Source organism: Vanellus vanellus (genome assembly GCF_965231255.1).
Source record: "Vanellus vanellus genome assembly, chromosome: 1".
Lineage (NCBI taxonomy): Eukaryota > Metazoa > Chordata > Aves > Charadriiformes > Charadriidae > Vanellus > Vanellus vanellus.
Genome location: NC_138905.1, coordinates 54,599,345 through 54,615,309, shown reverse-complemented (window position 1 = coordinate 54,615,309; position 15,965 = coordinate 54,599,345). Strand labels below are relative to the sequence as shown.

General features: G+C 44.3%; 3 protein-coding genes across 6 annotated transcripts; 1 reads left to right on the top strand and 2 right to left on the bottom strand.

Moving 5' to 3' along the window:
• Positions 1-3,436: 3,436 nt before the first annotated feature.
• On the bottom strand, positions 3,437-12,742 carry SMCO3 (single-pass membrane protein with coiled-coil domains 3). Of its 3 annotated transcripts, none has more exons than XM_082498248.1 (3): positions 7,576-8,409; positions 7,017-7,071; positions 3,437-5,213 (listed from the first exon to the last, which is right to left on the bottom strand). In XM_082498248.1, exon 3 carries the CDS (start codon positions 5,194-5,196, stop codon positions 4,519-4,521), a length of 678 nt encoding a protein of 225 aa, XP_082354374.1. In that variant the 5' UTR covers positions 5,197-5,213; positions 7,017-7,071; positions 7,576-8,409; the 3' UTR covers positions 3,437-4,518. The 3 variants fall into 3 exon arrangements, with proteins under 3 accessions (XP_082354374.1, XP_082354375.1, XP_082354376.1); XM_082498249.1 differs by having other exon boundaries at positions 3,437-5,210; XM_082498250.1 differs by lacking the exons at positions 7,017-7,071; positions 7,576-8,409 and adding an exon at positions 12,572-12,742.
• Positions 10,004-10,792, top strand: LOC309683831 (uncharacterized protein C12orf60; the record flags this gene model as incomplete). Its single annotated transcript, XM_082498132.1, has 1 exon — positions 10,004-10,792. One exon carries the CDS (start codon positions 10,004-10,006, stop codon positions 10,790-10,792), a length of 789 nt encoding a protein of 262 aa, XP_082354258.1.
• Positions 12,740-15,798, bottom strand: ART4 (ADP-ribosyltransferase 4 (inactive) (Dombrock blood group)). Of its 2 annotated transcripts, none has more exons than XM_082498246.1 (3): positions 15,696-15,798; positions 13,655-14,381; positions 12,740-12,853 (listed from the first exon to the last, which is right to left on the bottom strand). In XM_082498246.1, exons 1-3 carry the CDS (start codon positions 15,777-15,779, stop codon positions 12,759-12,761), a joined length of 906 nt encoding a protein of 301 aa, XP_082354372.1. In that variant the 5' UTR covers positions 15,780-15,798; the 3' UTR covers positions 12,740-12,758. The 2 variants fall into 2 exon arrangements, with proteins under 2 accessions (XP_082354372.1, XP_082354373.1); XM_082498247.1 differs by having other exon boundaries at positions 15,686-15,740.
• Between the last annotated feature and the right edge of the window lie 167 nt (positions 15,799-15,965).

Here is a 15,965-nt window from a genome sequence, read left to right as displayed (position 1 = left end):
AAGTGAGGACTCCAGCGCGCCGACCCCACCTCTATGATTCCGCTGCTCTTCTCTCCCCCTCGCGGAGGCTCCTCTATGGTTGGGCCGGAGGGTGAGCCGGGAGGCGGAGAGGGGGCGTGGCTCGAGGCGCCGCGCGCCCGCCGGGGATCACGTGATCGGGGGGGGCGGGGGGCCGTTGGGGGCGACCGTTTTTTCCGGCCTCTCAGGCGGCGGAGCGGGAATAGGGGCAGGAGGCTCCCTGCCGGTCCCGGGGGCGGGGGAAGGCGCAGTTAGGGAGGGGTATGGGGAGAAGGGCTCCTTTGGGGTGGGGGAGTGCTACGGCGGTATGGCCGGTGCTGGAAATAGGCGGGGACAGAAGGGAGGTGCTTCAGTGCGGCCGTTCTTCCCCCGCGCCCTCCTGGGGAAAGTCAGCAAAACGTCCCCCGCCCTGTCTTGGAATAAGGTGGTGCTGAGGGGCGTATTGAGAAGCCTCTGTGGGGAATAAAGGCAAAGAACTGAGAGAGCAGCAGTTCCCGGTAGACTCGGATGTTACGTGCATTTCTTGTTGAGTTCGGCTCCCCTGTGAACGTGGCTGGCATCCATCTGTTGGGCTCCCGTGCCAGCTGCCGTTCCAGGGGACGGCTGGAGAAAAGTGGCTGGATGGCATTCATCGGGCAGCTCGGGCCATACAAAGGCAACAGGAGAGCTAATTTGGTTCCAGGAGAGACCACAGGACTTACTCTGTTACTTGTCTTCCCTGCCATGGAAACTGCAGCCAGCAAAACTGGTGACCAGCTTTGCAGAGGCTGATGGACACGGTGGGAACTGTTCTGCCTCGTTGTCCAAAGTTCCTCTCCCAGCAAAAGTCCCCAGGCACATGAAGAACCAGGATAAAGATACATGAAACATCTTGTTGGATACCAGTTGCATCACTGTGAATAAGGGAGGAGACAAGCAATAAAGTGTGGGTGCAGGCTTAAAGAACTAATACACTGGAGGGAGGTGTAGGGAGGACATTTTTTCTATGCGCAGGTGCACCTGGGAGCAGAGGTGGTCTATCTCTGAGCAGAACGTGTAGACCCCCTGCTTTGGGTGGACGTGCCGTGTAACACGACGTTGTTATCAGTTTTTCAAATAACAGAGACTTAGTTGGCAAACTTGGAACTTTATGAAAGATCATTGCAGGGTGGGTAAAAGTAAGACTATAAGCTAAGCATCATATTAACACCAACATTAGTCGCAAACTGCACAATATCCAAGTTACCAGATGGCCAGCCCAGGAGCATCCTCAGAGCCAGGACTCAGGGAGGTCTCACTGCCTAGGGAGTCTCACCGTGTACACAGCAGAGCCATCCGCACCTTGAGCCTCTTTGGCCTGTTCTTTCATATTGTTCTTGTTACCAGAAAGAATCTGCTGCAGGGCAGATTTTGGTTGCAGCCATCCAGTGTTTCTCCACGGGTTTGAAAGCAGTTTAGGCTGGTTTTGGCTGGTTTACAGTTTCTTTTCTTCTTTGGGGCTGTTCTTATTTGGAACACGCATGTTATACAGTTCTATTTCTTAATCCTTTGTCCACAGCAACAGACTGAGCAGAAGGAGAATGCTTGAAGGGGTGTGATGGGAACACTATGGTGTTCCCCATGTCACTGGAGAGGGGGACAGCTGAGGTTTTGGAGATTGGCTGCTCCTCACAGGGCTTGGGGTCCTCTGTCATGACAACACTGGGCTCAGTGGGGACAGTGGTACTGCTGCAGCCCTAACTGCTTTCTTCCAGCAGTGTCTGCTGACTTGGAGGACGATAGTCCTCTCACATTTTTCACTTGGTGCTTCTGTCACATCAAGTGGCAGCTCCAGGGAATCTGAAGGAGAAGCATCGTCAGACTGGTTAACCCCAGACAGGTTATGACATCTTTGGAGGACCAAGTGTAAGACTGGTCAGAGGGCTAGAGAGAGCAGGAATTATTTTGTGAGACAGTTTCAGTTCCCAAGCAGAGATAAGCTATTTTTGCTCCACTGGGTGCTCTCCCTTGTATCTAGCCAGTTAAATGCATGCTGCACTCAGTTCAAGTATATAACTGTCCATAATGCAAGTAAAACCCATTGATTTTCTTATTGCTAGAATTGGGGGGGAAAGTTTGGGAAGGTCCCAAGATGATCAGCAGCTTTTTTTTTAACCTCAAAACCACCTTGTTATGGCTGGATGTTGCCATACCCTTCTATAAGGTCATGGTTGGCTCTCCTGGCTGGCTGGGGATGCTGGCCTGGCCTCTGTGAGCTCACAGCCTCCTACCTCATAATCAGAAGGACACGCTGCCACCCAGCAGCCTCCAACACCTTCAACGTCTCCCACCATCTCATCGTCATGAGGACACCTGCCACACCTGCTGTTGCGAGCAAGTCAGCTTTCCTTTAAGCCCACCAGGAATAAGGATCTATCAAGAGGTGAATAGAAATTGTATATCTTTATGTTTCTTATTGCGTATCCCACTTCCCCTGACACTGCTTGGAATTTGATTTCAAGAAAATGTGGATGAACTGCCTGGAAAATACAACAGATTTGGGTTTATTTGACTCCACTATTCTCATACTGCAGTGATTGGCAGTCTCGCAAAGATACGGACAGAGCTGGTGGGTTTTCTTCCTAAATTAGAATGTACATCTGCACGTAGAAAGTCAGCAGGAGCCAGGAACTCCTGCCTCTCCAGCATTCAAATATTGCAGTTCTGCTGATCGACAGCCTCATGCCTCTAAACAAGTACCTTTTGTGTCAGAAGATGGGAGATGTCACATCTTGGAGAAATGATGCCTCAGGTCTCCATGTCACCCACCAAAATACCTCTTGTGAGGCAAGGCAGTGCTTCTTGTCTCCTATGAATTCCCTCTGCTGACCCACATCGCCCAGTCTGCGGCTTGTGCTGGTCCCAGTTTGTCAGTCCCTGGCACCCATCCATGCTCCTGCACCCTGGGCATTCTCCCTGACGTCTGGCAGAGCTCCTAGAGAGTCAACAGCTGCATTGCCATCTAGTGGCTTTTGAACACAAAAGCAAAGAGGAGTCAGAAAAGATGATTAAAACTGGGAAGGTGGGGGGGGGACACAAAACATCAAACCCAAGAATGGAAGGGTTATGAAGTCAATGGAGAGCTTCCCTGGTGCAATCTCGCCCATCTCTTTACTTTCACAGGCACGATCTAGTTATTAATATAATCATCTAATATTGCTAATATTGAATATCAATAAAAAGTATGAATTCAAGTATGCTTTTAGTATGACGGATGGTGGTACCAAAAACCACGACCTATACACAATCTTACTAGATTAGACTATCATGGATATAAAAAATAATTTATAAATTGCAGCTATAATGAAGTTTTTAGGGTTTTTTCATTATTTTTTAAGATTGTTTTTTCAGACAGAACAAAAAAAAAACCAAACCAAGTACAGGAAAGAGAGGTTTTATAATATTCAGGTACATCTTTATTAATTCTTGAATTAGCTTTTTCTATTTTTTCAAAGATAAAAAAAAAAAAACAAACCACAGCAAATCAGAGCAAGAGACTGCAAATCATGTTCTTGCTTCCAGCTTTGTTTTTAAAATCTGAAAAATAAGGACATTTGGTAGCATATTGCCAAATGCAGAATCTGAGCACGCTCTTGGCAGTCCTACATTGGTGGGACTGGCTAAAGCACTTGAAGATAAATTGAGTGCATTAATAGAGTTGTAATCCTACAGACACTTGTACATGTGTATAATCCCATTTCAATCAACAGAGCAGCAGCTCTGCACAGAAATATTTACCTGAGGGTTGGCAGGAGCAGGGCATTACTGAGCATAAGAGGTTATTCATGCCTGGAAGACTACAGCCAGTTTCTTTCAGTTGTGGGGCAAGGCTGTGTGTGTTTGCTTCGAGGCCCATGCTTCTCTTACATTCTAATCTATTGGGATTAGAGTTTATATTTAAAGAAGATCTCTGGCTGGCTCCTTAGGTAGGGATGCGGCAGGAAATAGCAGTTAAATATGCTTCAGCTAGTCCTTGTAAGCAGTTCAGTGAACAGGGAATTCAGCCTATTAGATTTAGCACTAAACCACACTAAGAGTTTAGCAGCCACAGCTGTCCTGATGAGCCCTCCAGATGATGACATGGACTGGCTTGTTGAAATTGTTTTTTCCCATCATGTTGTTGTCTTTGATACAGAAACATAGTAAGAGAAAAATCACACCTTCTCACCACTACTGCTCCAGCAGTGAATACTATTCTCACTAGTACGAATTACAGTTCAAGGTTATCTATAATGAATCCAGAAAACAGCTGAAGGAAAGGTATGAAGTATTTGAAGCATTGCCTCCCAGAAGCACCTATAAACCTGTTCCCCATTAATATATTTCAGTGGCAATTTCGTGATCTGCTACATCTCTTGCTCTGCTGCCACTAATAAGAAAAAAAGCCATCGGTAATTCATTTACCGTAATGAATCAAAAAGGTTTCTGCAGACATAGCTGCTGCAGTCTCTTTCACAGCAGGAGCGAGACCTCTGACTTCATTTACTGAACCTGCTGTCTCACCAAAGAAGTCACTTCACGTATGGCACGCTGGTACTTTTCTGAGGCTGCTTTAAACTCCGCCAGGTGCTTCTCATAGCTTTTCACAGCTGCCAGAAGCTGATTCCTCTCCACAGCTCCCAGGATGGCGTGGAGAATCATTTCAATGCCGAGCCCAAGAATGGTGATGCTTATTCCCCCAAGAACAGATGCCCCGATCTGTGCAAGGAGACTGACGAGCTTGCTCACTGTGAGAGTTATAAGGTTGGAGCCAAGTAGTTTGATAGCTACCATCCCAGCTGTTGAAGTCGCTTCTCCAAGAACAATTGAAAAAACTTTCTGGGCTATTGCGATTTTCTCCAGCTCAGGCTCTTTGATGTCATACAGCTTCTGGTACAACACAGGTTCTAGCTTTTTCTTCATGTCGCTATCAATCTTCTGTACCTGATGCTGAATCTCACTCATCGCTTGAATGATAATGTCACAGTTTGCCTTGACAGTGCTGCCCTCTCTCATCTGAATGTGGCTAATGGTACAGCCCAGGTGTTCATTCAGCACTCCAGCCAGCTCATTTGTTGCATGGAAATTTGTGGCCATGGAGTCAAGCAATTCCTGGTGGAGATGGATCAATTCTTCCCTTCTCTTGGGGTTATCTGGGTAAAGGAGGTCGCTCAGTGCCATTCTTCAGAAATAGGCTACTTCAAGAGAGAAAAGAAATCTCTTAGTCTGTTCAACACCCAGAAGCCTAGCCCTTAAAGAGCAGTGAAACTGCTTTGTCTCTGCCTCACTGGTTCTTTTTATACTCAGCAAGTCAAATCCCAAGGCACAGCTTGTAAATATAGAAATCTTAATTCTTGTTTTGGATCTTTAGCCAAATGGTTGGAAAAGGACCTTATGAGACATTGGACATAAGTAGAGCAGCAAAAATAACTAACAAATATGTAATTAGCAGATCGCTAAAATGAACATGGGTCATTTTTCACCTTGGAAACTGAAGATGGTAGAAGCTGAACCAGTTCACTAAAAAGTGGAACAATCTCATCTAATCAGCAAAATCTAAAATAAGCTGTGGAAATAAAAGGCCTGTTCTAGAAACACTTTTGTATCAGCCTATTTTTTTCAGTTACTGGCATCGGGTTTTTAAACAACTATGCTGACTGGTGGAGTGGGCACAGTCTATATCACCATAAGGGTGTTTTATGCCAGTTTAGCTTATTTGTCCTCACATTCAAGAGAAAATATTACTATATAAGCACTCTGTGCTTATACTAATAAACATACTTGGGAACTCATAGAGAACAGTAAAATTATCTATAATAAACCCATCCTAACCTATATCACCTTACACGCATCTCCCACTCTGTTTCCTTCCCTGATATTTAACCCCTGTTCCCTCGTTGTTTATTCACCTCCCTAATGCTGTAATCGATTCCCTGTTGTTTTTTCACTCATGAACATCAAGCAGCTGCAGACAGCCCCGTGATGTTCGGAATGCCACCCTGAGGTGCACCTACTCCAGCTGGATGTCTGTGATGGCAGACTGCCTTGGAGCAGCACCCACTGGCTTGCAGGGAGAACTCTGCTTGTGCAGCCCCACTTTCTCCATACCCCACATGTCATGTATGGAGCTAATATCGCTGAGTGCTCACCAAGCTTCTAGGACACGGCTGGGTAGAATCAGGCCCTTCCTTATTGCTGTGTAGACCAGAGCGCAAAATTTAACTTCTTCATTTTTTTTACCCCGCCCTAAACACTTGTGTCTAATCCTTATGGTTATTATTCTTCTCTAATCCTTATGGTCATTATTCTTCTCTGAGCCATCATGGCTTTGCCAGCAAAAGGGCATATTTAATACATTTTTATTCATCACCTGCATAGCAATATGCAGAGTCCAAAGTGACTGGGTTATCAGTGACCATGGAGTTACTCCTTATCACTGAGCTTCTGTGATCAACTCTGTGCCACTTCGTTTTAGCCCATCACCAGCTGCAAAGTAAAAATGCTTTAGCATGATTTTGACCTAAATGCATGTGTCTTACTTTGCAACAGGGGCAAACTATGAATGAGTAGGATGACTCGTTTCTTTGTTGGTACTTTTGCATTCTCGGCCCTCTTATTGTAAATCTGGGCCACCTTTATGCAGTGCTTCGCATTTTTCCAAGATAAACCTCTTCTTGCTGTTGGTGCCCGCATATCACAGCTATAGCTACAAATAGCTATGTGTAGGAGACTAGCTCAATTTTTCTTCTTAAATGATACCTTTGTGCCATTTTGGTCCTTTGTAATTCTTGCATTATCTGCTAACTGCAAATCATCTGACACTGACCCAGCTGTATTTTACTAAACACACCCTCCCCCACAAGAACACTGTAGAAAAACAGAATGGTTTCAACAGTCCCCTAGCCAACTTTTAGTCTGAGTGTTGAAATACAAGCCAGTCTGATGAGTTTTTTTTTCACAATATTTTTGCAGAGTACTGTATGTTTCTTCCAACCACTTACCTTGTGGCTCTGTCAAGAGAATAAAGTCTTTAACACATCTTTCTTTTTCTTCAAGCTGGGGGGAGCAAAGTACACATACAGTAAAGGTTTGTGATTTTCAGGAAACATAAAGCCATGTCAACACAAGGTATGAATTCATATCTGTCCTGCCTCAGGGATGTTGCTGGCTTGCTCTCTGACTCAGTGTATTAGATCCTTTCCGCTCCAGTGATGTTTTGTTGAAAGGTCATTTGTTTTTCCTTATTTGTAGAAACTGAGCAAACAAATGTTCTAAGAGGAATAGCACTTCAACAAACGTTTTACATAATAGACAGGTGTGGAGGAGACTTTTAGCGCCTATTATTTAAGCATGATTATTTCAGCTTCCAATAACTGCTCTAGATTTTTTCTCTTAATGCTAAAATTACCTATTAGTCTTCACATTAACACTTTTACAAGTTTTTACATTTGCTTTCTGGAGTTAGGCAGGCCACATATATTTCCATATTTCTGACTATTTCTCCAGCTCCAGGGAAATTTTCTCCAGAAGCTTTTCTAATTAAACATTTAGACTGCCTACCTGATTTTGTCTGAGTGCTCCTGCAACCAGCTGAATGTGTACGGGACAGTGACTCCATCCTCTTTCCCCTGTGTTCCTCTGGTCGTTTCCAGCAGCATGTGATGAGTTAGGGATCCAGAGGCTGGGCTTCAGCTGGGTCCCATGTCCTGCCTGCTTGTTATTAATTCTATTGTGTGATGTTTACCCAGATTTGTTTCATTTTCTTTCTGCTTTCCCCTTCCTTCCAATTTTAACACATTTGAGTTTATTTCATGCTAGTTCCCAATTGTTAGGTCCTCCAAAGGCCTTCTGTTCCTGGAGAGAATAGGTACAGCATGAATCCCTCTGCCTATGACAAAGGTACCATTGCAGGTACCTACAGCCATGGCTGAAAGGGGATGGTATTACTTGCTGTTCTCAGAACATGTAGGGCAGCACTTTTCATTCGTACATATACAGGATTAGGTTTTGTACTGGGATTTATAAATTTCTATTGTTTATAAGTATAAACAAAAGCCACTAATGCTTGCAGCTATTCCTTGAAATAATGAGTTGTTGCCATGACTGGGTTTGTACACCTGTGAATTATGGATAAAAAAATGAACAATCTCATGCAAATAGAAAAATAGATGCCACAGACAGTAAAAACAGGCTTTGTCTGTCCCCCCAAGACAAGTTTATACTTCTGCCTTCATCCCAGCTAGACATCTTCCATGCGCTGATCCTTATAAAGATGGACCTGCTGCCCACTAGGCTCTGGTCGTGAATGCTGCCTCCCTAGTAGAGAATGGTTGAGTTCTCAGATGAAAGTCAAAGATCAAGCTTAAAATGAGTACTCTGCAACTGCCAGCTTGCTTTCCCCTGAAAGATGAGCTATTGTATTCAACCCAGAGCCAGAGCACCAAACTCCCCTCGTTTTCAGAGCCGTAAGCATGAGAAGATGAGCTGAGAGAGAACACTAATGATTTAACGATTACATTTCTGCAATGGTCAATCAATCAGTTGGGACTCCTGTTATTAACTGAGAATACCATGTGATCCTGAAATACTTCTTCCAATATTGGACTGAATTGAATTAATCAGGCTGGCAACTGCCTCTGTGTCACATTCTGTAGGCTGGAAACTGATTTCAGGTCTTCAGGCTTTACAGTGGATGCAAATTCTTCTCTTCTAGAGTCCCTACTCTATCATTTGGAACACAGCAGAAAATCATTTAAACAATAAGCAAGCAATTTGGTTCCTGCTTTACTCCAGGACTTGAGGGAAGATTAATAGCTATTGTTTCAGACCTATTAAGTTAGGGGGAAGGACTTTATCTGGAGTGTCTGCCACCCCTCTTTGCTGCAGTCCTCTCCTCTGATGCCATGAGAGTGAAAGAAGTGGCGTGGAGACCCAGAGCCAGCCCTGGCTGAACAGCAGTGGAGGCTAAAATCAGTTTTGCCATTTCACAGAATTTCGGATCACTTTTGCCATGGGAAGGGATAGGAGGAAGAGGTAGAGGGTTGAGCTGAGCAGTGAGAGAAAAGTATGCAGCGGGCTGGGAAGTTGCAACTGCTTGGACACATCTAACTGCATATTTAGCCACAGCAATAGCTGATGCAACATGTCTGCTGCAACCAGTCTGGATTTCCAGGGCTCTGGCACAATCAAAGGCAATATCAGAAGCAGTCCCTCAGCTACGTGCTGTCCCAGGACTGGACCTGCAGTTGGCCTTGGGAGACCTCTCAGGTGCAAGCAGGAGGCTGTAACTTCCTTAGTAGCCAAAATGATAGCAAGATGAGAGCCCAAGCAAGGAGAATGTTTTGTGCTTCCACTTATCAAGGGATGCTTGCAACATCTAGTCACTGTATAAACAGACAGATATGGGTCACTTCACAGGAAACTGTAGCCTGACAAAACATTGTATTACTCAGTCTTCAGTTGCTTTGTGTCTTGAATGTAGACATCTGATGCATTTGACTTTGCTGTGTCTATTTCCCCCTCCCCAGCATATGAGTTTAATTCTGTGTAGACCCACCAATGTATACAAACTGAAAGATTCCAACCCTGACCATTCTGTGATTCTGTGAAATAGATTGTTTGCTAGGACTCCCATAAATTTACCAATAAACACCAAAAGGCAAAAATAATTCACTTATAGCACTTCCATTGCTTTTCAGATTTCATGCTGAAGGTCAGAGTCATACTTCCTGCAGTCATAAGAGTAATGATACTTGCAGCTGTTTACACCATACTTTGCTGGCCTGCTTGGTAAGACCCCTGCAAAGGCTGACAAAGAGCTTTTTCTGTGTTTTCTTCTAACTCTAATGTCTTGGGGGAGGGTGGGTTGAGAATTTGTAATACTGGTTTCAGAAATGTAACATCCTAGCTGAAAATATATCCAGTTATATTCCCCTGTGTCCTCTGGGTTTCTTCTGTTTGCTTTTCAGAGTCAGACCCCACTCCAGAAATGTTAGCCCGCCTTGGTTTGAAGAGTGATAAAGAAAGGCTGATTGAGGCCTGCCAGAATTTGCATGACTTGGTGTACCTCTATGTCTCTTCAACCAACACAATATTCCGACTCCTCAATGCACATCTTGGCACCAACTTCCCCATCATGCCAGTAAAAGAAAATTTCAGCATTAAACAGAATCTGCAGCTCGTGATCAGTGCTTTGAAACAGATGCAAGCCATGGTGGAAACAGAAGACAAAGATGTATGGGGAAGCATCAGTCACAGTTTGTATGCTAAGATTGCTGATCCCACCACCTCCCTGCAGGACAAGATCGCTGCAGTAAAGGAACTTTATGAGAATTACAAGGGGGTTGTAGAAAACATCATGGGTGCACTCGTTGCAGTGATGTTGAAACACAGCAATTTCCCTGACACAGTAGAATCTGCTATTCATCAGTTGCTGAGTTCACCTGCCTTATCCCTCCAAGTATCAGAACTTCTTGTGGACTACGCTGATATTGTGAAGATACTGCGACAATATGAGACACCAAGTACCACAGAAGGCAGCTCCTCCTCCAATGGAACATCACAACACCTCAGGCTTCACTCTCTACCCTCCTCCTCTTCACTTGTTGTTTTCCTACAGGCTATCCATCCAGGACACGGGTCCATAAAGAAAAGCCAGAAAATAGCAGCTGACTACTTAGAGGAGGTTTTCAGGGTGCTGAAGCCACCTTGTGAAGGATTGCAAACCGTTGTTAAAATGGTTGAAGCCTGTGTCCTAGCAATAACAGATAAGCAGTAAGAGACATAAATGTGCTGTTGTATCAGAAATACATCTTGATTCCTGTAATTCTCACATAGGAAAGAGTTTAAGCATGTTTGAACACATACAAACAGTATCTGCAGCAGCTGTTTCTAATCTTTTCATTCTTTTTTAAAATCTGTGCTTAGTATCTGTGAGCATTTAGGGGTGAAAATCAAGTTCTGTCAGCTTATATTTGAAATCACTGCTAAACCAAGAGCACCAAGAAAGTAATATCAAATATAGATAGAAAACAAGCCAATAGCAAAATAGTATTGTATTAAATCTGGTTTAGCTGCCTGGACAAGTACGTCTCAGGATTTCAGGGGCAGTAGTTCAGTTTCACAGAACATGTTACTTAGGTTTTGGATGATTAGATGATGGCCCCTGCCTTTACAGACACCTGAATCTGATACACAAGATGCTGAGCCTCAAACTCCTCCATTTCATCTGCTAAAATCAGAAGACATCCAAATTCCTTAAGTGCCTACATTTCTAATGCTAATGTTTCTCGTGTGCCTAAGTTCTGCTTTCCTTGCCACAGGATTTCCGAGGGAATAGCAGCACCAAGCTTATATGGAGCTGCTCCAAGAGGCAAGCAGTTCACACAGGTGCTTTTGACTGTCCTTACTTTTGACCAACCGTTTGGCAGCTTGTGCAGCCCTTTTATATTCAGATCTCTTTTGGATAGCTAACTTCTTGCTTAGTGTTTCGGACAGGGGGTGGTGAATACAGAACTCCAGCTTCCTGCCAAGACCAGCAGTGACTGAAAGCCGGGGCCATCTGTGAAATGTGTCAGTGAGTTTCAGTTCAATTATTTGATGATTCCACTGCAAAGTTAAATCACCGTGACTAGTCTCCTTCAACCAGTGAGATAACCTCTCTGATCGTAGCCTCAACCCAAGGATGGCGGCAGTAGAGGTGAGGGACCAGGGACAAAGAAGCAAGCAAGGCATATTGGAAAGGGTAATTGCGGGCAGAAAATGTTTCTTATTATTTCCACACTGTTATTTTTTGTAGATGGGACAACTTCATAGCTGTTCTGGCTTGGGTGTCTAAGGCTCCTCAAGAGCTAAATGAACACATAAAAGTGAGAGGAGTCTATAGTTAAATTGGAAGTTCCAATTCAAATTTGTGATGTTGATTCAGCCTCCAGCATTAGACATTGCAGACAAGAACAGTAGAAAGGCATATAAATGAATTTCAGTCACATCCAACACTCATGAAGACAGCAGCGGGCTCCACAGACTGTCCTTCATTTCAGCATGAAATAACCAGCGTGTATTCATCAGCCACTGAGAACTGTAATGAATACAGCATCTGCCCAAGTTTTTCAAAATAATTGCTAAAGTCAAACATGAAAGCTGAAGACAGGCCTGAGAAGTCTTGTGATGTTCTGCTGCTAAGTTCGTATCTCAAGGCAGCTTTATGCTTCTGTCCCCCATGTGTGAGATGCAGACAGTTAGCTTGAGATGAGACCTATGGCTTTGGTGCATGGGGTCATGCGACGGGGAAAGACTGCTATGCTGCTGTCCCCTGGGACTCTGCACTCAAAGAAGATATGCAAGGCTGCACAGTTACCCACTCAACTTTACCACCGTGGTGCCTTTTGCATCCCACAGACAGGCTCTTTCTCACTAAAAGTAAAGGTAGTAAGAGATCTGTAAAGAGTCCAAAGTCAATGTGTGTCTTTCCTGAATGCCTATGGGAAAAGCCACCTACACTGAAGGGTGGCCCTGCCCTAGTCTTCAGAAAGGCCACAGGTAACTGCTCTCCTACCTGAATGGGTCCAGGGAATGTCTGTTTTGATGAACTAGGCTGGATGCTCCAGTCTCGACTGGAGAGCTGCAGCTGAAAGCAGAGGGAGGGTTGAACCTTCTGTAACAACAGGAACTCCAGATACTGATTTCCTGTGAATTCTTCTTGCCCACTATTCAAGTGTATATATCTGGATGCAGCCAGAGAATCAGTCATTGCGGGCCAAGCACAAGAAAACTCCAACTATGCTAAGAAGAACAGCAGAAGCGAGGGCAGTGGAACCACGGTTCTTGCTTCTTGAAGCTGAAAGAAAGAGGAGAGCAGTCATTTAGACCTCTTTTGGCTGCCCAAAGCTTCCTGCACTTGCTAGCATGGCCTTTGCCCGTATGAGCCATTTCCCCCACTCTACCCAATACTTTGGCTTAGGTCTAGGCACAGACTCTCATGCCTGAATGATTATTCTGTGCTCAAAGTTTGCACTGACACACTGTTGCTCAGAGAGACAGAAGCAAGAGTCCTCTATTGGTGGTGGACTCACAGAAGGGCAGGGCTGTGGAACAGGCCCAGTGAGGTCTTCCAGAACAGAACAGTTACTTCTGTAGCCAGGATACTCACAGTGTGTGCTTTGCCAAAGGATACCTTTCCTCCCTTCTGCCACAGGAGAGAGAACACCACTAAAACAGCAATAGTTTTGTCCAGAGGCTTGAAGTGTAGCAGCCTTGCAAGCCACCAGAATAAATATCTGAATTCAAGCTGCCTGCAACTCAGTTGGAGCTGCCCTTGCAGCAGGAATGCTGGGGACCCAAATACTTGTGTCCTACGACATCCTTGCAGTGGCAGATGGGATAAATGGAGGCTGCAGAAAACCCCAAGACCTGCTGTGTATCAGTTGGATTCATCTCTAGTGAGCTGTGAGCTACTCCCAGGTTTCACAACAACCAGATGAAAACTGGATCATATGGATCTTGTAGGCAAACACAGTGGGTAAGCTACAGATTTGGCCTTCAGTGTGGCCCCAAGTAGGTACAGCTGGTGAGGGCTTCTTGGAGTACTTGAGACCAGACTGTCCTGTGCCCCCACTGCCTGAAGGCCTATATACAATACCTTCCACGAGCTGGCAGCGGTACTTGCTGTAGTTCCCCACAGAGTGCAGATGCAGCCGGTTACCATGCTGTGTCCGAAAGAAGCTTTTGACAAGGAATATCTCATAAGGAGGAATGAGGACTTCCTTCTCAGATGTGTAGTAAGAAAAGCCTTGCAGAGCTGCTCCCAGGCAAGTGGTCACTGTGAACAAAGTTTCATTCCCAAACTTCTGGGCTTCATTCCAGAGGCGGGAGGTGGAGGTGAAACGGCCAAATCGTACCCTGCTGCCTACCATGGCCTCGATATATAAGTCTTTTACACCCCTGTGCACCCGGTAGCACTTATATTTTCCCATGCTCTCCTTGTTGCTCTGCCATTGCTTCATTATCTGGATAGCAGTCGTTAGGTAAAAATGAAAATATTTGAAGGTGAAGTTGTGTCTGTAGTGCTCCGGAGAGCTTCCTGCTGTAGATGTGGCCCAGTTCAGCTGCGAGTGCAGGGAAGAGTTCATGGTGTAAGCCATGAGGACTATGGCATGGCTCTCATGCATCTCTCTCAGGAGACCTACAGGGCTCTTTAACAAAGCCTCCTGAGCCTTCTTCCAGAGACTCAAATAGTCCTTGTTAGCAGCTATTTCCTTTTGGAAATAGTCTCCTCGCTCCAATTCTTTCATTACCTGTTCTCTGCACCCCAGATACTGGTCATCAAAGGAATGCAGAGCCATATCCATCATGAGTTGGGACACAGCCTGCAACATAAAAGCAAATGAAGATTGGCATCAGAAGTGTGAACTTTTTGTGTATCTCTATGGATGCAAGCCAGGTTTTTTCCCTAACCTCTTCTTTGTCATTATTGGCAGAGCAAGCATAGCAGGTAGGCATCTTTGACAAGCCCTTCCTGAGCAACCTCAGGTTATTGTCCAAGCCTCACCCCAGGCAAATGCCAGCCATGATGCCAGTGTCCTTATTTTATGTGGATCAGTGGCATTAAAAACTTCAGGAGAATTTACCCTTTGGAGGCCAAGGGTATAGAGTCTGTAGGACAGACTCGTGGTCCATTTATTTAAATATTCTGCTCATGATTAGTAAGAGGTTTTGAAGAGGGAAAGAATAAGTAAAACAGTGTGCTTGGGGCAGTGCAGCCTGAACACATCTCAGAGGTGCATTTCTTCTTCCTGTCTTGTAATACCCCTCAGACATGTTTTGGTTCTAGTGCATGACGTTTAGTAAAGCAAAATATAGTAGCACTGTACCAAAACTTTTATTCATCCAGTTTGTCTTAGAGAGCCCAGCTGGACCTGTAATGCAAATAAGCATTAAACATATAAGGATTTATACAACTGGATGCTATAACAGGAAAATAACCTCTACTATATCCTGTCTATGAAACGGCACAGTAATTATCTGTTTCCAGCATTTCTAAATAATAAAAAACTTATGTAATAAGACCTAAGAAATTACATGAGTTATGAATTGTCCTTTTTGCTTTTTGATCTCCTAGTAGACTAGTCAAGTACTGTAGTCAGTTGACAGTTCAGTTCTACAAGTAGATAATCGCTTCATCTCATCTATTCATCCTAGACATATAACCAAATTGATACCTTTCTTATCCTTGGAAGTTATACTGGCCCATAAACTATACAGGGATTCAGTTTATTTCTCCATGATACCATTATTGCTTTAACAGAGAGCTAAAAGGCCATGACAAGCAGTCACAAGGGATAGAGCAATATTGTCACTGTCCCATCCAATAGCACATTGCTTTTGTCAGAGCCTTAACTGAGACAGGCTGGAAAAGGAGAGGAACATGAGATCTACTCACAGACACAACCTGGGAAACCATCTGACTCCAAACAAGAAGAAATTTCCAACCAAGTAGTTAAAAGAAATTAGGACAGGTAGGAAATGGAACACAGTAATTGAAAGCAGAAGAGTTTAAGCTGAATCCAAAGCTCCTTAAAGAATGTTTCAGATGAAAAAAAAAAAAAAAAGACAAAGGGTTCTTTCAGTGGAATGAGCAATTTCACCATTTCAAATAAATAACAATGTTTACCCCCTCTTACCAGCCTTTGCCAGGAGATCAGCAACAGAAGGCTGGCCAGCAGCACTGCCATCCTAGAGTCCACCCAAGGCACTGTAAAGAACATTGAACTCAAGTAGCCATCATTTACATCAGTTTCTTTGTTTCTTTCCCTTTTTTCTTCAACTGGAAAATTCTGCAGTTTGTAATTTGCACTCAGGTTTTGATGACCATTCTTCAACTAAAGAGTCACCAGATTCTTCAGCAATTCAGAAGTCACTAATTAAACCAAACAGACAATTTACTGGTAGAA

Bases quoted from the DNA above. Each gene is read 5' to 3' on its own strand.
- SMCO3 (XM_082498250.1), bottom strand. From the start codon at position 5,196: ATGGCACTGAGCGACCTCCTTTACCCAGATAACCCCAAGAGAAGGGAA.
- ART4 (XM_082498246.1), bottom strand. From the start codon at position 15,779: ATGTTCTTTACAGTGCCTTGGGTGGACTCTAGGATGGCAGTGCTGCTG. The intron at 14,382-15,695 runs GTAAGAGGGGGT...TTTATGTTGCAG, and splicing joins TGATCTCCTGGCAAAGGCTG to GCTGTGTCCCAACTCATGAT. The intron at 12,854-13,654 runs GTATTGTATATA...TCTTTCTTTCAG, and splicing joins CCGCTGCCAGCTCGTGGAAG to CTTCAAGAAGCAAGAACCGT.